At 36.6% G+C, this 27,839-nt stretch overlaps 1 protein-coding gene across 1 annotated transcript in view; it reads left to right on the top strand.

The window, feature by feature from the left end:
- The first annotated feature begins 976 nt into the window (after positions 1 to 976).
- GRXCR1 (glutaredoxin and cysteine rich domain containing 1) overlaps positions 977 to 27,839 on the top strand; it is a 123,148-nt gene continuing 96,285 nt past the window's right edge. The window contains exon 1 of the mRNA XM_020989568.2: positions 977 to 1,369. Coding sequence (XP_020845227.1) covers positions 977 to 1,369 — 393 coding nt within the window. The remainder of the gene's footprint in view (positions 1,370 to 27,839) is intronic.

The following is a 27,839-nucleotide window of genomic DNA, read 5'->3' as shown; positions in this document are numbered from 1 at the left end:
CACAAGTTGGTAGGTTAGGCAATCTGGATGCCATATCTATTGTCCCATTGATTGCTAGGATTGATTGGGCTGCTTAGATGGCTTTCTTTTCCCTTTCTCATTGTTCTGTGTGTGCCCCAAAGCTGTGTGTTTAATGAGAGTAGAGTGTTCCTCAACCTATGGACTGGTATAACATCAGCAAAAAAGTTATTACTCTACGCAACTTAATGAAAGCAAAGATTTTTTTTCCCCCAAAGGAAAATTCCTCTAGTTAGCTGGGATTGAACATGTTGCTATCTTCTGGGAATTCAGCTTACACTAACTAGAAGACATACTAATAAGAAAACATTTGCATTAATAGTAGTTTAAGAGAATGAATTTACATAGTTTCACTGCATGAGATGATTATGTTTTATATACTGGCTTATTAAATTTTATCCTGGAAAAGGAGCATGGAAGAGAAAAAAAAATCTTTGTTTTCTGACAAATTACATTCCTAGGTGTGGACAGCCTGATTCTTGACACATCTCCTACATTTCCTTCTGAGTCAGTATCTTCTTTCTCCCTGACTCCTCTAGTCAAAGGACAGTGAAAGAGACATTCCTTCTACCAGGAACTCTTTCAACACTATTTGCTTTAAGCATGCTAAGTTCATTTTCCTATCTTACACTTATTTTCTGTTTCATTGCATGCCCCCTTACTCATGTGTGCACTGTTAGAGTCAAAGCATGCCTGTTCAATATTTAATGGATGGGATCACTTTGCAGGTTTTAGTTTAAAGGTAACCATAGCACACACCCTTGTATTCATTATTCATTTCAGGGATGTGCTGTCCATTCTTGGGAGTCCTCTTTCCTTGACAGGATTACTCTATATGTGACTTGCCATCCCTTGAAACGAGCCAGGATATTGCTGTAAGCGTGACAAGCTGGCAGGTACAATACCAACTGAAACCAGAATGATGTAAACTTGTTTGTTCAGTTGGGCAGATGGGACCATGTTTAGGAGGGGGATGAAGTCTGAAGGTGACAAGCAGCGGAAAGTCCGATTTCGGATCGCTTCATCTCACAGTGGGCGAGTCCTGAAGGAGGTTTACGAAGATGGAGAACCTTCAGACTTGCTGGATTCCGAATGTGCCAGTAGCTGTGGGACAGATCACAATAGTGGTCCAAGCGAAGGAGAAGCACAACAAAATGGCCATGTAGGATCGGAGAGCAATGAAAATGAAAACGACCAGGATAACTTGCTTGTGTTAGCAAGGGCTGCCACTGAGAAGGGATTTGGTACAAGACGAGTCAACATTTTAAGCAAAAATGGTACAGTCAGAGGCATCAAATACAAAGTTAGTGCTGGCCAAGCCCTTTTTAACAACTTAACCAAAGTGCTACAGGTAAGTAACATAGCTTTCTTTTCCCACAAGTGTGCTCTGAACTTGCCATCTGGACCCTGCTCACTCCAGTTTCTGCTCTAAATTGAAACTCTCTTATTCATGACTTCTCTTACATACTTCATGACTCACAGTGGCACACTTGTGCATCTAAGATGTTGTCTCTCCACTCAGCCAAGTTGAGGATAGGGTCACTTCACTTAGTAAATTAGACCTATTTCTCAAAGCCAAATTTGCTGTGAAATCTCTTGCTGACTAAACAGGATAACTTTTTTTTCTTAGCCTAGGAATAAGACATGCCAGAAGTATACATTTTCAGCTAGAGTCAAAGCCCTAGGAGAGAAATGGTGGGCTCTGTGCCAGCTCTCTGCCCGGAGTGCTGCTCTGGAAGCTTAGTGATCGCCACCCCCCTCCAGGCATATAAATAGTTATAAATGCTAATGATTGGGGCCAAAGAAATTATATACAATTTTATGAAGACATTTTGGTTGAGAGTGACATTTCTTCTATTTTAAGACTAAAAGGATTACAATTTGGGTCCCCAAACTCCATTAATCTACTTCCAAGAATTCAAGAGTAAGAATTGGAAAAGGTTATTCCAATGCAAAGGCACAGGCTTAGAACTAGTTTCACAGTAAATAAGCAGTTCTCTACAATATGAGAGATTTCACATATTAGCATAAGAATATTATGCAAAAGCTTTGGGATCTTTGCCTATCCTCTATTCAAAATGATTTAATGTCAAGGCATATTTTATAAATGGAAAAGAGCTCCTGTTTGGTCAGGATTATTGTGATAAAAGATTTGCTGGTGAAAATATGAATCATTATTTCAGAAAAGGAAGCCTTGATCATTTTCTCTAAGGTGGTAATCTGATATTCATTATAATTTCATTTTCTCTGGTTCCTAACATTTTAGAAAATGATCTTTTGGAAAATTTTGTATGTCTCACCAGGGCCCCCAATTGTGTGTGCTATGAGGGGGTGGTAATAAGAGCGGGGAATTTCAGCAAAATGCATTTGAATATTTTTGTTTCAAAAGAAAATATTTTTTTCCTTATAGAAAAACCATAAAGTATTTTCTTTTCTGAATGAATACTGGGAGTCAGAATGTTTTAGACATAATTCTTTATATATGTAGACCTTGGAGATTATGAAGTGCCAGGGAAAGACTATTGTATTTGAAGTCATAGGATTTGGGTTCAAAATTTAGCTCTACCCTTATGTGACCTATGTGACCTTTGATAAATAATTTATCCTATAAGCTCCTCAGTTTCCTTATCTATAAAATAAGGAGGTTGGACTAGATGATTACTGATGTCCTTTCTATCTCAAAATCTAGGATCCTAAATTTTGCTAGATTTAGAAACATTAAGTCAGATGGGAAAATGATGTCCAGTGTGCAGGTTAGAAACTATTTTACACAAATTTGAATTAGAATTAAATTCATAGACTTTCTGTATGTCATGTTCAACCTCTCATCCAATGCAGGAATTGCTTCTACAACATTCCTGAATGATAACCATTTGTAGTTTTTATCCTCACCATGGAGAAATTTTGGAAATGTTTACATTCAAAGAGCATCTTTTCTCTCCCCTCCAACTGGAGTTGTTTAAATTGTATTATACCTCATGGAGGTATTATACTATATTACCATATCCAACTTTTATCTTCTGTTTTGGAACTTTTTACTCATTCTCTACTGGCTAAAATTAATTACTTTGACTATTTTACATGTTAAAGCCTACAAAGGAAGAAATGTGCCCTTTCAACATAATCTCATCCTGCAAATGATATTAATTTACAAATAGGAATTTGTAAAAAGTCTTAAAGTTGGGGGTTTAATCTCAGGTTAGGATAAACTATTTCCTTGTATATTTTCTGCACTCACAAAATATACACCTGTACTTTGAGAAGAAAATAAAGCAAGATATACTTCTCTTATAATTTCATTCCCTTATTTTTTTGTTTTTGTTTTTGCTTTAATACAATAACCATGGCTGCTACCAGAGACTTGTAAGGGACTTTAAGATCATCAATCAGTTTTGTAGCTGAGGAAGAGTGATTTATAAGATATTTTCCTTTTCCTAACTTGATGTATCTCTAAGAAAACATTTCAAAAATTGAATGGGGCAGTCTTTGACCTTATGAGGATAAAAGATGAAATTCAAGGCCTAGCACGTTAGATCTAGTTTCTTGGTTGATGTGGGGTATAGGTGAAAGGAGAACCACTTAACTTTTATTCCTTTATCTACTGCCCTGAACTTATCTTTCTCTTTTCTCTTTTTTCCTTAAGATCTCATAGACTATATGGTGTGTAACCTTGGGTAAGCTGATTAACCTCTCAGCCTCAGTTTCTTCATCTGTAAAATGGGAATAATTATAGCACCTACTTCCCAGTGCTGTTGTGAGAATCAAATGAGATAATATTTATAAGGCACTTTGCAAATATTAAGCTGCTATGGTTAATTATTTATTATTAAAATATTCCATATTATTCAAACACTATGGTTAGCTATCTATTATTATTTTAATGTATAACTGCCATTGACAGGGATCTTTCAGGGACCAAAGTGGGTAGTCACATCTTGAAAATTTTTGCGTCTCTAATCCTGTGGAGATACACTGAAATATTTACCTTGTATTTTTGCACCTGCCTGTTCTTCTTCCTCTAGAAAGATGATTATAGAAGCATGAGATATGGAACTTGTAAGAAAAGAAATCCTAAATATTAGCAGCATCTTTTAATCATTTTGTAAATCATTTTGCTTCTTCTCCATCTTTCTACCATTTTTATTTTCTCTTACAAATACTTGGCCCTCCAAACATGAATTTTTCATTGAAATCCTCTGTTTAAAGCATTTTTCACTCTGCACTTTTAAGGAATACAAGAAACTGTTAAAGGAATGTTAACCTTGTGCCATGCTGGATTAATCAGGATCTTCAAGATTAAGTTTGATGAGAATAGCAATGGACTCAGATCATTGAATAATTTCATCCTGATTTGGCAGTTTATTAAATTTTTTAAAGTACTTTTGTTTAAATAACTTAAATTATGTATGTAGGCTTCTTTTATGGCCTTAGTGTGGTTGATTTTATAAATATGATTATAACTTAATTAAACTTAAAAAGTATTTGTTGAGTGCCTAATATGTGCAGGTTATTGGACCAGATACTGGTGATGTAAAGAGAGAGACTACATAAACACCATTTTAATGAAGTTTACAATCTAATAGAATGGTCGAGACTTATACAAAGATAACTCTCAGGCAGAGGGGCGTTGGAGGCAAAGAAGAGGTTTTGATAATAGACTACCAGAAACTTGAGGAAGAAGGTATCTCTTTCTGATGAAGAAGGATCAAGGAAAACTTCATGGAAGATAATGACATCTGAGTTGGTCCTTGACTTGAAGTTGACTTGACTTAAGTAGAGACTTCAACAGATGGGGGAAAGCTAGGAAGAGCTAGGGAGAAGGTTTATTACAAGCATGGGAGACAGTTTAAGCAAAGGCATAGGAAGAAGGGATTAAAACATTAAGAGTCAGTTATTCAGTTTGGTTGGATTGTAAAGTGTCTGAAAGAGTACAGTATGTGATGATTCTGTAAAGGTAAGTTGAAGACAGATTGTGGAAGACCTTGAATGCCAGGATCAGGAGTTTATATTTTATTCAGTAGGCAATGGGGAGCCATTGCTAATATTTGAGTAGTGGGATGATTTGATCAGAGTAGTATCTTAAGAATGTTGCTCTGATAGCGGCATGAAGGATGGTGTGGAGAGGAGACAGGAAACAAGAAAATCGGTTAGGAAGATATTACCCCTTAACTGATGGGAAGTAGTAAACATAATTAGTAGTCTAGATGAGAAGAGATTAAGATCTCACTTAGTCTAGTTGCAGTGGAATTGGAAAGTATATGGGAGAGATTTTTTAGAAAGCCAATTATAAGGTATAAAGAATATAAACTACTCTAACTTTTGAGTTGGAGGTATTTTGATGATCAGTCTGGAAGTTTCCAATTTGAAACACATCTATGTTATAGGAGGCATGGGGATTTTATAATGTTAACTTTGTTTACAGGTCTCATATATTTCAATAGAAAGATAATTTCATTGCTGGGGGTACTGACTCCATCCACACAGGGAGCATTTTTTTCATGCTCCAGAGTTGCTATGATTAAAAGTTTGGCATTTAGTGACTAGTCATCTGGTGATATATCTCTTTGAATACAGCAAGACCAGTTCTTGGATGACAAATACACATCTTTTTTCCTCCCATTATATCTATACCCTGATACTTCCAGCTTGGTACAATTTGTGTTCCACTAGAATAACCTTCCAGAACCCAAGGTCACTGTTGTGCCACAGTAAGACCTACAAGTAGAACTTAAATGGAGACACAAAATGATCATTACATGACTTTTTTGCCTTTTTTTAGAATGAAAAACTTTTAATCAGTTTTAATTAATTGTCCAAGTTTCTTTCATTCAGCAAAATAGTTGTAAAAGACAATTATGTCATCATCTAAAGGAATGATTAATTGATCCATCCATGCAACAACAATTTACTAAGGATATTCTATGTGAAACGAAGTGTGCTAGATGTTTGGAGTGTTATGAAACTCTGTTCCTGTCTCAAGTGAGTTTACACTTTAATGAGAGAGGTAAGACATGAATAAAAGTAAATACATTATGAAGCACATAAGTGCATAAAAAGTACAAAACAAAGTGCTGTGAAAATTCAGAGGGAGGGTAGGTAGTACTTTCAATGGCACAAGTTAAGACTTTTTAAAGGAAATAGCCAAGTTGGTCCTTACAGGGTGGAATAGAATTTCAACAGTGGATAAGGGTGATAGAGACATTCTAGTCACAGGAAATGAGGTAAAGTCCCAGATGAGTAAAGTCCCAAATGAGTAAAGACCTACAGATAGGGAAGTGTGAGACATGGCTTGAGGAACGGCAAACAGTCCACCCTCACTGCACAGGTATATGTAAGATGTCTGTGTGTAGCAGTGTTGTAGCTTTTGTATGTCTTTAAATGCTGTTGAGATGAAAAGTTCTTGACTTCTATCTTCTATATTATCTGCCCAACTAGTATTGATCACAACTTTTTGTGGTCTTTATGAGACAATGAGAATTCTCTCTTTACATCTAGATTCTTTCTCTCACCACTTCTTTTGAATCTGGATTTCTTACCACAAGTAGACCCATGTTTGTGGTAATAGCTTATTCCATTCCATTCTTTCTGTCATTCATGGTCTGACAATGCCCACTGAGAACTGGCATAGTAGTATTTGCTAAGATCCAGACACATAAGTAAGAAACCCCAAACCTAAAAGCCTCCTTCTGTCCCTCTTCCTTGTTCAGACATCATTCTTGTTCCTTCTATTCCCCACTAGGTTTCCTAAGGCTGCTAACATCACTTTCTTTTGTTCTTTTTCTTCTCCTTTACTTGGACTCCTTGTAGATGCCTTTGCTCTCTTCATGCTTTTTTTTTTCTGCTTCTGTGTTTTATCTCTAGTTTAAGTGAAGTTTCATGACTCAGATCATAGAGAGCATCCCGCAGAGTTAATGTCCCTTGTCTTGAGCCGAGGATGTTAATCTCAGAGGATGATAGTTTCAAGTTCATTTCTGTGGAGAATAGCTCTGACCATGAATCATGACTTGTTTTAGTCCTGTGACTTTCTTGAATCTATTAATTTTCAATTTTAGGAATAGCTAGGGTGGGTTGCACCTCTTCTTGGTGGAAAGTGCTTGTTTCCTGTCATCTCACCAAATTGATCGGCTTTTCTGTAATCTAAGGGTGGGGAACCTGAGGCCACATGTGGCCCTCTAGGTCCTCAGGTGTAGACCTTTGACTGAATTCAAACTTCCCAGAGTTCTATGAAGAGTTTAGGTTTTCCACTCCTGCTCTCATTCAATTTATATTTGTAACAACCTGACTCTATTACTACCAGTTGTCATTTGAATGAGTAATGCTAAACTCTGAAGGCTGAACAAATGCAGTGATTTTGAAAGAATGACTTCAGGCTCTGGTTAATTATTTTTAGTAGCAGCCTCTGGCTTATCTCTAATTAGTAAATTAGCACCTGATGTTTCCAAAAACTTAAGAAAGCAATGTAACAGCAGGCCTTCACAAATATTATTGTGGTATCATGCCTCAATCTGGCAAAATTTCTGGGGTTTCATTTGAAATGGTATATTTGGAATGAATACAAAAGCTCTATAAACACCTAATAGCTGGAAATTGATGTAGCCTATAAATATATCAGTCATAGCATCCAGGGGAACTTTTCTTTTTTAAAATACCAAACAGAAAAAGAGGACTTCTGGATGTTTTAGTTTTAGGAGAATTTTGCAAGCAGCATTCATCTGAGAATTGGGATTACTTTGGCTAGGGTTATATTACTAATGTAATAATTTGGGGCATTTGTTTTCATGGGAAGAAGAAAAAGTGTTTTCTTGTGTTCTTTTAATCTACCTATCCATCAATAAAAGAAGGGTAAAGAGTTTTCCCAGGACTCTCCAAGGGTAATTGGCCTTGGAAATGGCATTGCCAAATATGTAGCTTTTTCATGTCATCTATTGTAAGTAAGGAATAAAAGATGCTTGTAATCCCTAATGTCCAAAAGTTTCACTAATTATTGGTGGAATATTCAATATATTGAGGAATGACAGCACAGTGGAGAGACCACCAGACCTAGAATCAGAAGGGTTTGATTTCAAATCCATCATTAGACATTAACTAGCTATGTGAACCTAGTCAAATCACTTAATCTGTTTCCTCAGTTTCCTCAACTGTAAAATGTGAGTAATAATAGCACCTATCTTTCAGGATTATTATGAGGAAAAAGTGAAATAATATTTGTCAAGGGTTTTGTAAACCTTAAAGTTCTATCATCATCATCACAATAGTCTTGGTTAGAGATTTTCATAAACATGAGAAACTTCCTGAAGACCTTTTGCTTCTCCTAGGTAAGAAATCAAAGCTGACATCTATCTAATTTTAGCTTTCCTGGCATACTGGGGCAGAAGTGGATGCTTCCATTTTAGTTTTTCTACAATTAGCACATCCATGGCTATTGAAGAAGTTTGCAATAGAAGAAGGAGATATTCTAAGCTATAAGTGCAGAGCAAAGACAAGCAAAAGACAAGTCAACTAACTTCTCTCAAGCACAGTCTCCTTTGATAATAGCTATTATTTTTTTTAAACAGATTTTTGTTGATATGTTTCATTTTTAAAGGACATAGATTCCTTTTATATCCTTTCCCTCTCTTTCCCACAGAGTCATCTCTTGGAATAGAAGTCCTTAAACTTTTTTGGTGACATTTATCCCTTTGGCAGGCTGGTTAAACCTATGTGAATAATGTTTTTAATTCATAATATACATGGAATTGCAAAAAAAACAATTCTATCAAAATCCAGTTACGAAAATATTTTTTTAAATGTTCATGGACCCCAGGTTAACAACTCCTCTCTTATAACAAAGAAATTTTTAAAAGGAGGTAGAAGAAAAGCAAAAAATAAGCAACACCAAATGACATATGAAAACTGATATTATATTATATTCCATAGCCATGGACTATCCACACCTTTGTAGAGGAGTGGGGTGAGATGTTTTCTCATATCTCTTTGGGACCAGACTTGTTCTTTATAATTTTGCAACATTCAGTTTTGACTGTGTTGTGGTGGCTGTTCCTTGTGTATACACTGTTGTGGTCATGTATTGGTTATTTCACTTCACTTTGTATCAATTCACATAAGTCTTTCCATGCTTTTCTGTTTTCATCATATTTATAATTTCTTGAAGCACAGCAACTGTCCATTCCATTCATGTGTTAACAGTTTGTTTAGCCATACTCCAACCAATGGACAATCTATTTTTGTTTTTAGATCTTTGCTGCCACAAAAAAATGCTGCTATAAATATTTTTGTGCATATGAAACTTTTTTTTTCTGTGACCTCATCGTGATTAGAGGACAGAAAAAATGGTTATGTATGAAGTGAGTAGAATACGGCACAATTTGAGAATAGCTTGTAAATGTTTAAAATGTGACCAGTTTTCAACTCAGTGATCCAAATATGCAATGAGAACGGCCAAAGAATATACACTGCCATGTGGTGATGAAGCAGAGAGTGTTATAATTTATTTTTCCCTAGCAAACTATTTTCATCCTCTTACTTTTTATGATTGTGTTCCATTTTCTTAATTCAAAATCCAGCATATTGGTCAAGTCTGAGATTTAGAGTTGCAATTGTGCTTCCCCTCTACTGATTTCAAGGTTGTTTCAAAAATCAACTATTATTCTAGTCCTTTTTTTAGATAATATTGGAGGAATGGATAGATAGTTACTTCCAGAGTTGAATTGCTTCATTTGCACTTTGAGACCTAAATTCACTTCGAAGTTAATGTACTGAATTCAAGTGGTCAAGATCACTGACTATCAGAAGTAATGACTGGAAAGATCTGGTGCTGTGTTGGCCCAAACAGATTTCGCACAGAGGGTTATCTCCTGCTTACCTCAGGAAACCAGATCAACTTTGTCAAAGTTTCAGATTTCATTTCCTTTACCTTGAAACTTTCTCTGGCTTTTCTCTTCTTATCTGACCTATTGCCTAGTTCTCACTTGGCTTCTAAAGCAGTTTCCATAATTGAAAATTTCTACAGCAAAGTCTTTCTGATATCCAAGAACCAGTCTATCTAAGAATGGAAGTTCATCACTATAGGGTTGGAAACCAAGTGATTAATGTTTTTGGTGACAGTGACTCATAACACTGCCTCCTACGGTCTAAGTACTTACTCTGGAGATAGATGACTTGGATTTACTTCCTACCTTTGATGGGAAATCCCTGTGTAACTTTGGGCAAGTCACTTATATTATGTGGGCCTTAGTTTCCTCATTTTTTAAATAACAAAGTTAGACTAGTTAGCCTTTGAGGTCCCTTTCAGCTCTGGACTTATAGTTCTGCACTAAGGAGGGTGGATTAATAAAATGTTAATAAATAATAATATTAATAAAATCACAGATGCTTGAAATTGCATTGAGTAATTCCTTATTTTAGCCTTTAGACAACTCACCCATTGCTGAGATCCTGAACTGGCATCTGAAACCTTGGCTTTACTACTGTCCCCTTTCCCTTCCATAGATTCTCTGCCTTCCACGATTACAGTAATACCTTGGTGCCATTATTATTTTCTGTATTTCTGGGACTAATGACTATGGAGACACCAACCAACTAATTATATAAACTGCTTATAGTATTCAATAATATGGATACATCAGTTGTTTGTATAATATATATATATATATATATATAATACAATATTACAATAATACAATATGTACATATCAGTTGACAAGATTATATATTAGAATAAATTCTAAACTCTTCTCTATAAATACATTTAACAATAATTAAAGTGATGAAATCCAACGGAAGTTCTCAGTATTATTGAACTTCCATGACTTTCAATAGACCCTTCATTCATTTGAACCCCACATTTGGTTAAATGAAAAAAGATTCTGCATGTCAAGACTCAAGCCAGGATTGAAATTTAATGACACTTTTTTCAGCTTTGTCCATCTAGGTCTGTCCTTTTTCTGTAGCTACCAGGAATTAAAGGGATTGGCTTAACTTGATTGCTGTTTGATGAAAGGATCCCACCACAGAATAAGCCATGCAGTCATCTTAAGGGAGCAATTTTAAGGGAGTGACTAATATGATCTTTTTCTAAATTCTAAGACCTCTGTCACACAGAAAACCAAACAACCAAACTCTTGTTGCTTTAGGTTTCACTAAGACATATAATTTGGCACTTCTCTAATTACTGTATTTTTCTTTTTATGTGTATGATGTGGAGATGGTGGTGGGGGAGGTTGCTTTCACTTCCACACTGCAGCCTCTAATAGGTTTAAATGCAGGGATGGAGAACCTGTGGCCTCGAGGCACATGTGGCCCTCTAGGTCCACCAGAGCGGCCCTTTGACTGAATTCAAACTTCACAGAACAAATCCCCTTTATAAAAGGATTTGTTCTGTAAAACTTAGAGTCAGTCAAATGGCCCCACCCAAGGACCTAGAAGGCCACATGGCCTTGAGGCCACAGGTTCCCCATCCCTGGTATAGCATATCTCAGGTTGATCTCTCAAGTGATAGAGTTCTGTTTTGGTAGAAGATTTCTGGACACAATGCTTTAATCCAAAAAGTGATGCTTTTTCATCCCAAAATAATACTTTTAAATGTAATCAAGGAGTATTTTGAGGCATGCAGGACACATCATATAAATGATTGCTTTGGGTTGGACATGTTGTCTTTGCAGGTTCCTTGTAGCTCCAAAGCTATGATTCTATGATCAAATGTTCCCAGGATTAATAAAGATGATATTATTACCAATAACACTTTATCATTTCAATTTCTTCTTCAAATTTACTCCCCCTATTACCTACTCTAGGATATCTTCCAACTCTCTTAAAGTCCCCAGAGTTTCTTACCTGAGATGCTTTCAGCCATTTCAAAATTAAGAGCAGAAACATTTCTAACATGTAGACCAGTGATAATAAGGAATGACATGGAGAATGACTGCAGGAATTCTAGTTAGCCATTGTGCTTGAAGTACAGCACCACCTGTCTGGGAGAATAGATTATAGTTTGTTTGTTTGTTTTTTTCTTGGTAAGAGGAAGCCTATAGAGAAAGTTGACCCTGTAACAAAAAGTATGTGCTGCTATTTTTTTCCTAATCATTCCCATGACATAAAAAAGCAACATCAGGAGAAAGAATGATCTTTTTTAATAACCCAACCCTTCCCTCCTACTAATAGAAAATGATTGCTAAAGATACTCTGGAGTTAGTGAAGCAGGACTCATTTCATACTTGAGAAAGAACAAGGACAGGAAAGCCATTTGCATGTACTATAGGGTAGGTCTAAGTCATGGCCAGCATTTTAGCAGCACTATCTCAGCTAACCTAACCTCAGCTGACCTCCTAACAATTTTTGATTTATGTTAAAGAGGAAGAGCTTCTCTGTGGATTGTACCAGCTGGACCACAAAGATATTGGCTGTGGCTAGGCTTGTAAGAAAGCAGGATGGTGGTGTCACATTGGAGTTTTTTAAAGACCACTTGAAAGCCTGCTTGTGCCCAAATATATCATCCACAGATGATAGATATTCTGATAAGACGTATCCTGATGCATTAAACTCCAACCATTAAACTTAGTTTTTTAAGTAACATAAAAGACTACTATAAAAATTAATGTATGCTACCAGTGGGGTAAAGCATTAAGTCAATGACTCATGTGAGCAAAGTAAGGAGCCATGCTTGATCCACTAAGATGGAATTGATTTCTCTTCATTTGATCTCTTACTACTTCATACAAGTCTTTGGCACTAATTGCACTAATCATATTATAGTTTGTTTTTTTATTAATGTCATCTTTACCCTGAGGACAGAGACTATGGCTTATCTATATTTTCCAGTGCCCAAATACAAAGTATTACATATAGTAGACACTTAAACGTCTGTTGAATAATGAATCAATTAATTCAAGTAATGAGCTATCACAGTACTGTTCACATGGTGAGATGAATAATTTGTTGATTTGAATTTGTTTATCAGATTACCTAGATATTAGCTTAGAAAGCAACACCTGTAGGATATAGGACAAATGAACTTTAATAGAGGTGAGATGGGAAAGAAAGGTTCAAAGAATAGAGCAGTATAGTGACTGTTACTAGGGGATTAATATAAAATATGAGGCAGCTAAAAATCTGATGACAGAATAAAAAATAGGAATTGGTGGTGGTGGTGGTAGTGGAGTATATGAATGGTGGATAGGAAGTTATCTACTTAAATATTGGGACATTTTCCCTTTGTTATGACTAACGATGAGAAAGTATCATTTGCTAAAGTGTGTTTTTCTTGTCAAATAAAAAAAAACAAATCCACACATTTGTCTCAGTGGTATGTGCCTTTATATGTAGAAACTAATTCATTTGTAGTTAGATTTGTTTACATATTTGATAATGGGCTATAAGATTTGTATATGCGCCAAAAATTATAAACTAAATCAAACTAATTGAAATGTTCAAACACTTTTAAAGGAATTTGATAGTTTTTATCATTTTATTTTTTTAATATTTTATTTATTTTGTATGCATTATAATCTGTCACTTCCACTACCTCCTTCCCCTGAACAAAAGAAGAAAAAACATGTCATAAACATGCTGTCTAGGAAAAGAAATATTTATATTGGCCATGCCCAAACTATATGCCTCTCTTTGGAGGGCTTCACCTTCAGCCTTTTGGATCAGTGGTTTATCATTACATTAGCCAGAATTCTAAAGTCTTTCAAAATTGTATTTTTCTATAATGTTTTTGTTATTATATAATTTTCTCCTACTTCTGCTTACTTTGCATCACCTTGTAGAAGTCTTCCTGTTATCTTCTGAAATTGTCCATTTTATCATTTCTTATGGCATGAAAACATGCCATTACATTTGTATACTACACTTTGTTTAGAACAAGAAGACCCTCCATTAGTTTCCAATTTGGGGCTATCATGAGAAGAACTGCTATAAGCATTTTTGGGATGTGTAGGCCATTTTCCTCTTTCTTTGATGCTTTTGGGACATAGAGGCAAGTGAGAATTTTAAGACTATATAAATGTTAGCCTTTAATGAACTTGCATACATCATTTCATTTGAGACTTACAACAACCCTTTGAGATATGTCAACTTAATTCAACATTTGTTAAGAATGAAAGGCTCTGGGAATACAAAGGCAAAAGCTAAACCATCCCTTCTGTCAAAGAATATAAATTCTACTTGTTCTACAGATTTTATCCCCAAATCTCAGAGATGGAAGTAAATCCATGTATTCCAACCTATTTCTACCACAAAGTTCCCCCTTTTAGCATCCTGGTCATGCAGCTATTGCTTGAAGATATCTAGTGAGAGAGAACATACCACTTTGGGGCTAAATCTTTCATTTTTTTTAATATAAATTTATTTGTTTTTAGTTTTCAACATTCCCTTCCACAAGTTTTTGAGTTCCAAATTTTCACCCCATCTCCTCCCTCCCCCCACCCCAAGATGTCATGCATTCTGAATATCCCTTCCCCTACTCTGTCCTCTTTTCTATCTCTCTCCCCTTCTCTTATCCCCTTCCCCTTCTATTTTCCTGTAGGGCACGATAGACTTCTGTACCCCATTTCCTATATTTATTTCCCAGTAGCATGTGAAAACATTTTTTTTAAACATATGTTTTTAAAACTTTAGATTTCAAATTTTCTCTCTTCCTCCCTCCCCACCCACCCTCATTGAAAAGGTAAGCAACTCAATATAAGTTGTACATGTGCAGTTATGCAAAACACGTCCATAGTAGACACGTTGTGAAAAACTAACTCTATTTCCCTTAATCCTATCCTGCCCTCCCATTTATTCTGTTCTTTCTTTTGACCCTGTCTCTCCTCAGAAGTATTTACTTCTGATTAACCCCTTTCCCAATCTGCCCTCCTCTCTATCATCCCCCTGCTTTCTTGTCCCCTTTCCCCCCTATTTTCCTGTAGGGTAAGACAGATTTCCATACCCAATTGAATGTGTATGTTATTCCCTCCTTAAGCCAAATCCTATGAGAATAAGATTCACTCATTCCCTCTCACCTTCCCCTGTTTCCCCTTCCACTGTAAGAGACTTTTCTGGTTTTTTTTGTGAGATAATTTACCCCATTCTACCTCTCCCTTTCTTCTTCTCTGAGTATAATCCTCTCTCATCCCTTAATTTTATTCTCCAGATATGACCCCTTAATCTTCAGCTCACCCTGTGCCCTCTATCTATCTATCTATCTATTTCTGAATGCATATAATTTTTTTTCTCCCACTACCCTAATACTGACAAAGGTCTCATGAGTTATAAATATCATCTTTCCATGCAGGAATGTAAACAGTTCAATCTTAATAAGTCTTTATGATTTCTCTTTCCTGTTTACCTCTTCATGTTCCACTTGAGTTGTATTTGAAAGTCAAATTTTCTATTCAGCTCTGGTCTTTTCATCAAGAATGCTTGAAAGTCCTCTATTTCACTGAATGACCATTTTTTCCCCTGAAGGATTATACTCAGTTTTGCTGGGTAGGTGATTCTTGGTTGTAATCCTATCTCCTTTGCCCTCTGGAATATTATATTCCATGCCCTGCGGTCCTTTAATGTAGAAGCTGCTAAATCTTGTGTTATCCTGCTTGTGTTCCACAGTACTTGAACTGTTTCCTTCTGGCAGCTTGTAATATTTTCTCCTTGACCTGGGAACTCTGGAATTTGGCTACAATATTCCTAGGAGTTTTCCTTTGGGGATCTCTTTCAGGAGGAGATCTGTGGATTCTTTCAATTTCTATTTTGCCCTCTGGTTCTAATATATCAGGGCAGTTTTCCTTGATAATTTCTTGAAAGATGATGTCTAGGCTCTTCTTTTGATCATGGCTTTCAGATAGTCCAATAATTTTTAAATTCTCTCTCCTGGATCTATTTTCCAGGTCAGTTGTTTTTCCAATGAGATATTTCACATTGTTTTCTAATTTTTCATTCTTTTGGATTTGTTCTACTGTGTCGTGATTTCTCATAAAGTCACTATCTTCCAATTGCTCTATTCTAATTTTTAAGGAAGTATTTTCTTCAGTAAGCTTTTGGACTTCCTTTTCCATCTGGCCAATTTTCTTTTTAGGGCATTTTCTCCTCATTGGCTTTTTGGACCTCTTTTGCCATTTGGGTTAGGCTATTTTTTAAGGTGTTATTTTCTTCAGTATTTTTTTGGGTCTCCTTTAGCATCACTCTCAGTTTTTCCTCTACTTCTCTAACTTGCTTCTCAAAATCGTTTTTGAGCTCTTCCATGGCCTGGGACCAATTCATATTTTTCTTGGAGGCTTTGGATGTAGGGGCTTTGACTTTGTTGTCTTCTTCTGGTTGTATATTTTGGTCTTCTTTTTCACCAAAGTAAGATAATATAGTCTGACTCTTTTTGCGCTGCTTGCTCATGATCCCAGCCAATTACTTGAGTTTTAAACTCTTTGTTAAGGTACGAATCTGCTTCCAATGTGGAGAATGTACTGTCCCAAGCTTCGGGGTTTGTACAGCTGTTTTCAGAGATACTTGTAGGGACCTGTAAATTTTCAGTTCTTCCAAGGTGGTATGATAAGGGGCAAGGTGTTTACTCCTTTCCTGGCCTGCGACTACAAGTACTCCTTTCTGTCCTGTAACTGTGATGAGGGGCTCCTCTCCATAACTACTACAAGCTCCACCAAGCCAGCGCTCCTCCTCACCCCAGCACCACTGCCCAGAACTGTGGCCCAGATCCAAACACAGGCAAAGCAAGAGATTCCTGCCTCAGCACTGGCAAAGAGATCCCTGCAATCCCTCTCTGATCAGCCACTGGATTCCCCCTCAGTCTGTGGGCCAGAAGCTCGGGAAGCAGCTGCCCCCCCCACAGGGCCACGCTCTTGGGGAATGGAGCTGAAACCCCACCTTCCTTTCTCAGGCACCGACAGAAACAGACTTTTCCCACTGACCTTCTAAGTTGTATTTGGCATTGGTGGATTGAGGAGTCTGGAAACCTCAGCATCTGCTCGAGATTCAGTCCTCTGAGGCCTGCTTCAGGTTTGCTGCAGCCTGCACGCCCATGCTGCGGCCTGTGCACCCATGCCACGCTATGCTGCGCTCCCAGCCCGGCACGATACACCTTTCTGATCAATCATCCAGGTTGTCTTGGGCTGGAAATTTGTTTCACTCTGTCTTTTTGTGGGTTCTGCTGCTTCAGAATTTGTTTAGAGCCATTTTTTATGAGTATTTGGAAGGGTTTGGGGGAGAGCTCAAGCAAGTCACTGCTTTCACTTCGCCATCTTGGCTCCGCCTCTATATCTTTCATTTTCAAGGCCCTTTGAGGATCCAAAGATGTGTAAGTATAGTATCCATCCTTAAGAGCTTATGTGCTATGTACTCTAGTATATAGATATCAGACTCAAAGCCCTCAAGCCAAGTGGGCTGCAAAACACCTAAGTGTGGCCTGATTCAGATTAAAATGTAATTGGGGAATGTCTGAAAAAATAAATAAAAATACAATATAAAATAGCTATTCTTAATTTGTGGTTTTCTAAGTCAATTTATGGTCCATAGGGATCCGTTTCTATTTGAGTTTGACACCACTGCTCTAGTATAAAAATAAAAAAATTCCATAATACTATTACGGTGGTTTAGTATTTATATTGCCTTTTCCTTATGCCACACATTTGAGGTGGGTAGTAGAAGCCTTATTATTGCCATTTTGAGGTGAAGAGTCTGAGACTCATTGAGGCAAAGTAAATTAATTACCCATGTTTACACACAATATAATATCAGAACAAGGATTTAGATTAAGTTCTGCCAAACTTCAAGGCAGCATTCGTTTGTATGTTCAGTGATGTCATTATAAATGCTGTCTAGAGGCAGTGCAGGAAATCAGAGGTGTAGGCAGTAAGTGCTGTGAATTTCAATGAAGATGATATCATTGAATGCTGAAGTGGACCAGGAAAGCTTGAGGAAAGCTAAGGTCTAAAGTTAGGCCTTGAATGATACAAATTTGGACAGCATGATGGAGCAGGGAGGGCATTGAAGGAACGTGGAAAGACACAAGAAAAGTCAGAAAAGCTATGAAGTATAAAATATATTTGAAATATAATGAATAGATTTTCATTTATTTGGAACAGATATTGATATTGAAGATTGGTGTGGAAGATAGGGCTGAAAAGGTAGATTTTGACCACATTGTGGGGGACCATGAACACTAAGTTAAAGAATTGATCAAATGAGTATTAAATGTGTTACCATGGATATTAGTTGCCCCTGATTAACATTTATTGTTAGGCCATTTTAGTCTGTAGACTAAATCATTGAATACATATTAAGAACCAGACTTTGCTAAGTGCTGAGGATACAAAGGTGAAAAACAACATAGTCTTTCAAATAGCTTATAGTTTATTTAAAGGAGATGGAGAGAATATATTGTGCAATCAATTCATAGCAGTATGTAGCAATGGAGACAGAGAGAGAGAGAGAGAGAGAGAGAGAGAGAGAGAGAGAGAGAGAGAGAGAGAGAGAAGAGAGGAGAGGAGAGAATTGGACAAATATTCTAGGAAAATTTGAAAAGAAAGAAAACCTTTTCAGTTTGGAGGAGGTGGCACCTAGACTGGAGCTTGAGAGAAAGAAAAACAACAAAATCTTCAGTGAGCAGAAAGGAGGAGAAAGTGGAATCATGGCATCAGTGCAAAAGCATGAGACTTCATGCCTCTGTACTGAGCTTGTCAAAGTACAAAATCTGGAGAGCAAAGAAAGCTGAGGTCAAAGGCTTGGTGGACAACTATCACTTAGGAGTGGGAGAAAGAGGATGAACCAGAGAAGGGGACTAAAGGGGAACAGTTATACTGTCAGGTGGAGAATTAGGAGAGAGAAGCATCATAGAAGGCAAAGGAAGAGAGAACATTCAAACAAAGTAGAGAAGGATGGTCAATGTCATAAGCTGCACAAACATTGCAGATATTCAGTAAAGTCATTGAACTTAGCAGAGAAAATATTATATGTTGCCTTCAAGAGCATAATTTGTGGAGAGAAGGGAAACCAGATTATGTCATTAAAAGATGAGTGTGTGGTTAACTATAATAGGTGTAGTGAATGTATAGAGTATTCTTTCTAGTTTTAGCACTTCTGATCAGAGTGTTGTTGGCACCCTGGTCAGCAATGATGGTGAAGCTGGTTGATTCAGTATTGAAATGGTGGACAGAAACAAACCATTTCCTGATTAAGTGGTGTTGCATTTTTATTACATTGTATGAAAAGAATCCAATGTTCTCTGAGGGAACTTAATAAATCTACCAGTGCTTATAAATTCAATCAGAATGGACCAATATTCTGCCTTTTTATTGTCTGGATTGTTCACAGAGGAAGACTAAGGCCTTTGGAAGAGAACCATTCCATTGCCTTTCTGTCTCAAAAAAGTTTCCATGACTTGGTTATGTAATTTTGTCTTTTCTCTAGGTTGTTATTCAGAATTGAAGCAGCTAGGGAATAGTATGTATCTTTTTCCTGTGGGCATAGTGTGTGGTAACTCTGTTATGTACTATCTCCATGTAACAAGGGATCTATGTTTCTGGTGAGGGTTAAAACTATGACGGGACAACAGCAGTTGCTTTTTTGACTTGTTTTGAAATTCTGTTCCATGGCCCTGAGGGTGTGTTTTGAGAACCTATATGTAATACCTAGAAGTTTAGATGCAAGGGCAGGAAGAGATCAAAATCACCTTCACAATGTCAGGTGTCCAATTACCTCAAAGAAGGGAGAAGGCTTCTAGAGGCTTAGTCTTTATCTTTGTATTCAGAGTAACAGGGTCAGTGAGGGGTAGAAGTTAGGGAGGGAACAGGCATTTATTAAGTGCCTACCATCTGCCAGGCACTGTGCTAAGTGCTTTTACAAATAAGATCTCATTAGATACTGACTATGAAAGCAAACAAGGCTATTGCAATTTGGGCTGTTGTCATAAATAAAATATGGTTTAATGTATGGAATTAGCAGATTTTATGAGTGAAACTGAAAGCCATTATTAGTGAGTTTTGCTTCTGTGGAAGATAATCACCTTCATCTAGGCTGTTGCTTTAACCTTCTTCCAGAATAAAATATGGCTAGGTTTATAGGTTTGGAATTATTCCTCTCACTGTGGCCAAATGAAGTTATTCTACTGAGTTTACAGCAGAGGTTTTTAACCTGACATCTGTGAAATTGTGGTTGTTTTTTTTTAAAGCTATTATGACAAGACTGTCAAGGAGATCATGACATACAAAACCAAAAAAGGTCAAGAACCACTGGTTTAGTTTTCTTTTCTTTCTTTCTTTCTTTTTTTTTTTTTTGGTGACCCTTCTTTACTTGCTACAGAACGTTCCAAAATACACTTTAGTCATGTCCCAAGAGTCATGGTATTGGAAAGAGACTTTGAACAGGTGCCTACTTGATCTCTGTCTTCATGAAGGATACCACATAAACCATATTAAGTAGGTGAGCTTGTATTTGAAAACTGAAAGTTATGGCTGTTCTTTTATAAGTGGTACAATAGGTTGTTCAGAGCTGGGGTTTTTGCTTAGACAATTTTCCCTTTTGAGCTGGTTCAAGGTCATAAAAATAAATTAATTTCTGTAATTTCCTTTGGAGAAGTCTATTTGTTGAAATCAATTACTGAATCAGCATAAGAACTGAATTGCAAATTCAGATTCAATTAGCATGAAGAGTCTAACATTACTTTGCTATAATCTTTTTGGTGGTGAACTTGAACTAATGCTATTATTAGGACAAAATAAATGGGGAAGGGGTGGGGACTAAATTCTAGAAAATGTAGTTAAAGTCTTTGATCAGACTTTTCCTAGGAATAATCTAATACTATCTATTATATCGAAATACCCATGTACATGTTGTTCATATTAAAATGAAGCAACAAGTAAAACCAGAGGGCAATAGGATTTAGGAAGAATCTGTTCTCTGCTCCCAGGTAAATGGGTAGGAGCCTTGAGCCCTGAATAGAGCAATGGAAATCTGTAGTCACCACTGCAGGGAGTTAGCTCCAGAAACCCTGCATTAACCCCAATAATGTTCTTGAGGTATTTCTCAGAAAGAGCATTAAGGGGCAAAAGGACTATGTCTGCAATATCTGTGCCTTTAAACTGACCATACACCAAGACTGGAATGCATTCCCTCTTTATCTCCTCCTGGAATCTCCCATTTCCTTTAAAATTCTGTTCAGTGTACCATCTTCTACATGAAGGCCTTCCTGATCTTCGTAACTGCTAGTGACCTTCCTCCCAGATTATCTGGTATTTGACTACTGTTTAATAATAATAATAATAATAATAATAATAATAATAATAATAATATATGTTTATAGGTATGCATATATGTATATATGTGTATATATGTGTGTGTATGAACATTTTGTATCCCATGACAGAATGAAAGCTCCTTAAGGGCATGGAATATTTCCTTTATGTCTTTATATTTTTAATGCTGAGCACAGAGCCTGTTGCTTGCTTGATTGACAAAAAGTCACCAGTTCCTCTTCTAAACACTAGCAAGCTTCTGGATGGCAGAGGCCAAGAGTGATAAGCCCTGCCTTGGAGAAAACAAAAACAAAAAAATCACTCTTCAAATTTAGGTGTGAACCTGTCCTTCCCCTTTCATGCAGCAGTCTTGTATTATTTCTCCCAAACCCCGTATTAAAACCTTCTCTCATATGTCATATTCTGTCTTTTATGTATGGGTTTGACTTGATGGCCATTGAAATCTTCACCAATTTTCCAATTCTATGATTCTTTTATTGTTTATTCATACTACTTAAATAACAATAGAATTTAGAACTCAGAGTAATTAGAAGTTTTCTAATCTAATACCATCATTTTATAGACAAGGAAACTGAGGTTCAGAGATTTTGTGATGTTCCAAAGGTCACACAGGTAACAAATGGGGGCAAAATATGTAATTAAAGCCTTCATCTGAGATACTGACTTGCTTTACTGGGGTCAAGCTTATGTCAAAACCTTGTCAGAAAATTCACTGGTCCAGTAGAGTCAGATGGTATATTACAGTAGAGAATAGCTTGGAGTTGATCAGGTAAAACCAGGGAAGAAATCATATACAGCATCAGCTAATGAGAGATTTTCTTGAGTAATTTGTCTGCCTCGTGTTTACTTTCTCAGATGATCCTGGACCAATCATAACTGTCCATATGTTGGTTGATTCCTTTGTAGGGTCCCTATAAAATATGGACAACAACTGCACAGGTTAGGAAGGCATGGATGAGTTATGCTCTTCTCCATTGGAGGTAGCTTAGTGGATAGAGTATAAGACTTATTGTCAGGAAGACTTGAACTTGAATATTGCCTCAGACACATCTTAGCTATATGACACTGGTCAGGTTACAACCTCTCAGTTTGTTTCTCCATCATAATCTTAGCACTTTGTGTGGATTGAATGAAGTAATACACATAAAGCACTTTGAAAACCTTAAAATGTTAAATGGATATCAGTTAATGTCATCATCATCATCACCACCACCACCACCACCAATATCACCCTCAATATTTTAGCACATAAGACAGAAAGGAAAGCATTCTAGGCATGTGTAATGGTACTAGTCAACTTAGAGAGGACAGAATATATTCAAGGAATGAAAATATTTTCTTTTTCATAGCAGCATAGAATATGTGGCAAGGAAAAGGATAAAATAAGGCAGAAAAAACAGATTGTAGTTGGCTTGTGCAGGGCCTTGGAATGAGAACTTTATTTAGTAGGAGAAGGAATCTTTTAAAGGTTTTAGAGCTGGGGTGTGAAGTGATCAGAGCATTGCACTGGGAGAATGAACATGTAAAGACATAAAACATTAAAAATTTCTCAGATATGGAATGTGAAGACTAAAAATTCTGCTAAAACCCTAGTCCATTTGCATTTTTAAAAGGGAAAACATTTTCTGTTAACAGAAGGAAAAGGAACAGAAAAGTCCTATTTACTCCATTATTGATAGCATAAATTATAGCTTGGTGTTTCATTCCAGTGATATGGTGACTTTTGTTAATCTCTTACAGTTGATAAGTGAAAATTGTTTTGTTGTGCCAGACAGACTGCTTCTGGAGAGTAATTAATCCCAGATGAAAAGTTGGAGCAGCTGCCAACTAAAATATCTTCCATTTTCAGCTGAACGTGGTCTAACCAGTAAAAGCTTTATTGGCACCTATTTCTCACTGCCTGATTGCTCTCTCTTACACTGGAATAATTACTAAATTGACCCACTGGTCCTTGTTTTAATTAATAGAGTTTCTGAAAAAGCTGTCAAATCAAAATGGTGGCAGGTAGTTGGATATTGTGAATAGAACATTAGATTTGAAGCCAGAAGTCCTGAGTTTTAATACTGGCACTGCTATTAACTGCTCGCGTAATTTTGGGCAAATCACTTCAACTTTCTGAGTCTCAATTTTTTCTTCTGTAAAAGGAGGGTATCATTCTGTACCTAGATGTCCACTGAGTTGTTGCATCAGTAGAGGCATCTGGGACAACCAATGTAGATGGACATGGGTTGGACTAAGATGTGAATAGGAGGGAAAGGGTGGGTTGAGTCAGTTTTTTTCATGATCCAAACTTGTGTCCTGAAAGAAAGACACCTGCTTTTAACTTATCATTTTCCTAGTAATGATGTATAATTGAAAATCTTGGAACATCATAGACTCCAAGGAATCAAGGTTGCAGGGAACACAAAGGATGAGAAATAGATGCATGATCAACACAAGTAGATTGTAGTGTATTTCCAGTGTTGACAATTGATGTAAAAGATCTTGGAAATGGACCTGTGATTCTGTGGGTAAAAGGAATACCTCCATGGAAACTTCTTTTACCAAGAACTTTTACACAAGTTCTGCAACTTATAGTCTTCAATAGTTGCCTAGGAATACTTTTACCATTGAGGAAATATAGGATTAGAAAATGAGGTGGGCCAGTCTTATGGCAAGTGGGCAATAATGATCAGTCAAATTGCTGTAATAATTTAGAGGAGGTTCTCTAACTGGTTGGATACCTTCTGTGGAACTATTAAAGAACATCTATAAAAATTGAGCATGTGAAAAGGCATAGAAGGGTGAGATCTATACCAATGGAAAGAGTACCCACATTTTTGTGATCCATTGATTTCATTTCTGATCTTATATTCAGAATGTTGTTTAGGCAGTAGTCCCTTGTGTTTCTTGATGTTCAAAAATCTCTCACAAAGGAATTCATTATATAGAAGATAGCTCAATAATACCAACGCAAGATATGATCCACTTGTGTCAACAGTAGGAAGGGACATGGCCTCCCCTTCTTTGTTTTCAGCAACAGAGAGGGATGGATCAGTACACATGTGCTTGGTAAATACAGCAGATAACAAGTTTTGTCCTGAAGAAGATTAGTAATTATCTATGGTGTCTGAAATGCCCAGGAGCAGGGAAGTTCCTGAGGGGATGGAAGCTTCTTGAGGACAAGGACTGTTTGATGTTTCAATTTATATTCTTAGAGACTACTTGCACATAGTAGGCACCTATTAAATATTTATCAATTGAAGAACCAAATTAGAATTACTATTTTCAGTATTCTGCATAAATAGCATGTAAAACAGAGCAGTCTATGTGCAACAAAAATTAGGGAGCAGTCTTTGGGCTGGTATGCCACGGCAAGTACAGTGCTCTTGGGAAATACATAACCACCACCCCCATTATCCATTTTTACATACAGATATTGCAGGTATCTGGTGTTGGGTCAGCCTGGTTAGAAATCCCAGGGTTTCATCTCTATGTCTCTTTTGGAAAGTACATATTTCCACTAATTGTATGTGTATTGGGCTAGGGGAATGTTTACCAGCAGCAAGATATTATGAGAAGTATTTAGAGTCTAACATGGTGGAGAAGAGAATGTGAAGGTAAAACAGCCAAGAGTGGGTAAGCTGTGGCTTCAAGGCCACATGTGGCCCTCTACGTCCTCAAGTGAGGCTCTTTGACTGAATCCAAACTGTCCAAACAGAACAAATAAGGAATGTGTTCTGTGAAGTTTGGATTCAGCAAAAGGGCTGCACTTGAGGACCTAGAGGGCCACATGTGGCCTTGAGGCTGCAGCTCCCTACCCCTGAAACTATCAAGAGTAACAAGCAGGAATCATGAGTCCTAAGAAGTTTGTAATTAACTACAGGGTATTTAAAGATGGGCTTTAATGATAAAGAGCAATTGGGATTTCTAGATGGGTTAATGTCATTCTCTGTCATCTGATATGACAGCTATTCCTCCCATCTTTGCATCATTAGCATATTTGATAAATAGATCATCTGTCCTTTTATTCAAGGCATTGATAAATGTGTCAAATAGTATAGTATGAAATCCAGGTGCCCAGGGCACTCCATTGCAGAATTCCTCCTAAGCTAATCTTGGCAAAGCTTTGTAAGACTGATTATATCACTGATTCTTAGTTTCCTTAAATGTAAAATGGTGTTAGACTAGGTGATTTTGAAATCCTTTTTTTAATTATAGTTTCTGTGCCTCAATGTCTATGAAATGTAGATGAGTTTTCACCCCACTGCATACTCACAGAGCTCAAAATTTCTTATTAATGCTACTCCCCTAAAATTTCTCTGGAGAGTAATAAGAATAGAGGTATAAAGCTACTACTATTCCAATTGAGAAAAGGATAGAAATTCCTTATTAATAGACAATGTTGAGAAAGAATAGTCTTTTGACCTCACTCATAGTGTGAGAAAGGGAAAGAGAAAGGGATTCTTTTTTGAAAAAGTCAGAACTTATAGCATGATCAAGGGCATGTCAGTCTTTCTCATGGCTTAGTATAGATTCATACAGAATAGTATAGAATAATATAGAATCCATGAAAGATGGCATGAACACTGCTTATCTGGCTTTTCATCCTTTGTATGACATCTTACACTCCTTGGAAGACAGGGTGGGATTCCTGGCCAACCAGAGGAAGCAGTGTTGCCAGCAGAGAAATGCCTGGGGCAAACAGACTCCATGAGAAATGCTGGAGGAAATGAATTTCGATAGTCTAGTACTAAGAAACATTGACTAAATTTCCAAAGATAATTTAAGAAAGTTAAAAAAATTATGCTTTAATCTGCATTCAGACTCCATCAGTTCTTTTTTTGAAGTTGGATAGCATTTCTCATCATAAATACTTTGAAATTGTCAGATTTGGATCATTGTGTTGATCAGAATGGCTGTATTTCACAGTTAATAATCATACAATATTGCTGTTGTTGTATACAGTGTTCTGGTTCTGCTCACTTCATTTTGTATCAGTTCATATACATCTTCACAGGTTTTTCTGAAAGCATCCTGCCCATCATATCTTATAGCCCAATAGTATTCCATCACAATCATATACCACAAGTTGTTCAGCCATTCCCTAATTGATGGACATCCCATGAGGGATAGTTCTTATTTAATTGTGCTGAAGAAACATAAATTACATAGCACGTGATATAAATAATATGGGAATGAATTTCCTACTCCTGCCATCACAGTGTATTTCTTGCCTAGATAATAAATAACTTTCTCTACAATAAATACCAAAGTACAGAAGTCATGGTGGTTGTGAAGCACATATTTAATTTGGAGGGCAGATTTTGACTCAAACTTGGCTGTATAAACTAAAATGTCTTTACACAGCCTATTGGGAGATCAACATCATTTTGTAAATTTCTGAAAAGTGAACTTTAGAAAAAAACACAATAACAGATATTGCATTATACATTTTGCCTCTTATTTTCATTTCTACATAAGGAGACTTTAAAATATTCCTTCTTAGAGTATACATTCTACTCAATATTTTTTTTTCATTTTTTCACTATTTCTCTTTAAGTTGTTAGTCCTAACAAGAAGATTACCACTTTACTTTGCTGTGGTTTTATCATTTGGGATTGTGATAATTTCTTGTTTCAACTTTTTTGTCCCAAATATTTATCTGCAGAACTTTCCACACCCTATTAATAATCACTGCACGTGCTATTCTTCTTTGTCTACCCTATTGTCTCCTTAGTTCTACCTGCGGCATCTTCTATCTGAGGGACTCACAAGTGAACTATTCTTCTACAATTCTGGATTCAATCTAGGGTAATATACCAAGTTCTGTGGCAGAGGTAGGGTTTTCTAGTCAGTTTTAGGACAATGAAGGTTCTGTACCCATGATAGTGTCTGCCACTAAATAAGTTGAACCTCTATGTTCTATTAAATTAAATAATGAGGTCACTTTCAAATTTTTGAGGTCAAAAATAAAATTTTCTTATATTGTCAGAATTTTATCTGCAAACAAACTAGCATTTTATTTTCTCTTTTGTCACTGTTAGATAGTTAAACCTAGTTCTGCTACTGATTATCCTTGTTCTTGGGTAAGTTACTTCAGTTTTCCTGGGCTTCATTTTCCTTATTTAGGAAATTAGATTAGACCAAAAAGGAGATTAAACTAAGTGACCTTAAAAGCATCACCATTTATATTTTAAAATGTTATGTTTTTTATGTGTAAGGGGGAATTATTTTCCTTGATTTGGTACAAAAACTGTGCACTCACCTCCAGGACCCTAATCATGAATTTTGGCACTTAGGGCAAGCAAGTAGGAAATAGGTCTTCAAGTCAACTTTAAAAGAAAGTTTCAACTGGGAGGGGGCAATAAGGAGATACCCTAGGATACCAGGAGGTTGCTTCTAAAGGAAAAGCTGCCTAGAGGAGACTGGTAGAGAAAGACTAGGGATTCACCTGGGATGCCATAGGTCTGGGGATTGAAGAGAGAGAAAGCAAAGAACCCAGTAGCTTCCTACTTTGACTAATCTTTGTTGCTAACTAGGTACCAAGTACAGTTGAGTTTCTATGCTACTAGAGGAATATAAATGCCATCACTGCCTCTAAATTTG

This window comes from Phascolarctos cinereus, unplaced genomic scaffold (genome assembly GCF_003287225.1).
Source record: "Phascolarctos cinereus isolate Bilbo 61053 unplaced genomic scaffold, phaCin_HiC Scaffold_9;HRSCAF=440, whole genome shotgun sequence".
NCBI classification, from domain to species: domain Eukaryota; kingdom Metazoa; phylum Chordata; class Mammalia; order Diprotodontia; family Phascolarctidae; genus Phascolarctos; species Phascolarctos cinereus.
The sequence above is the reverse complement of the archived record's forward strand: the minus strand, read 5'-3'. Positions and strand labels throughout refer to the sequence as shown.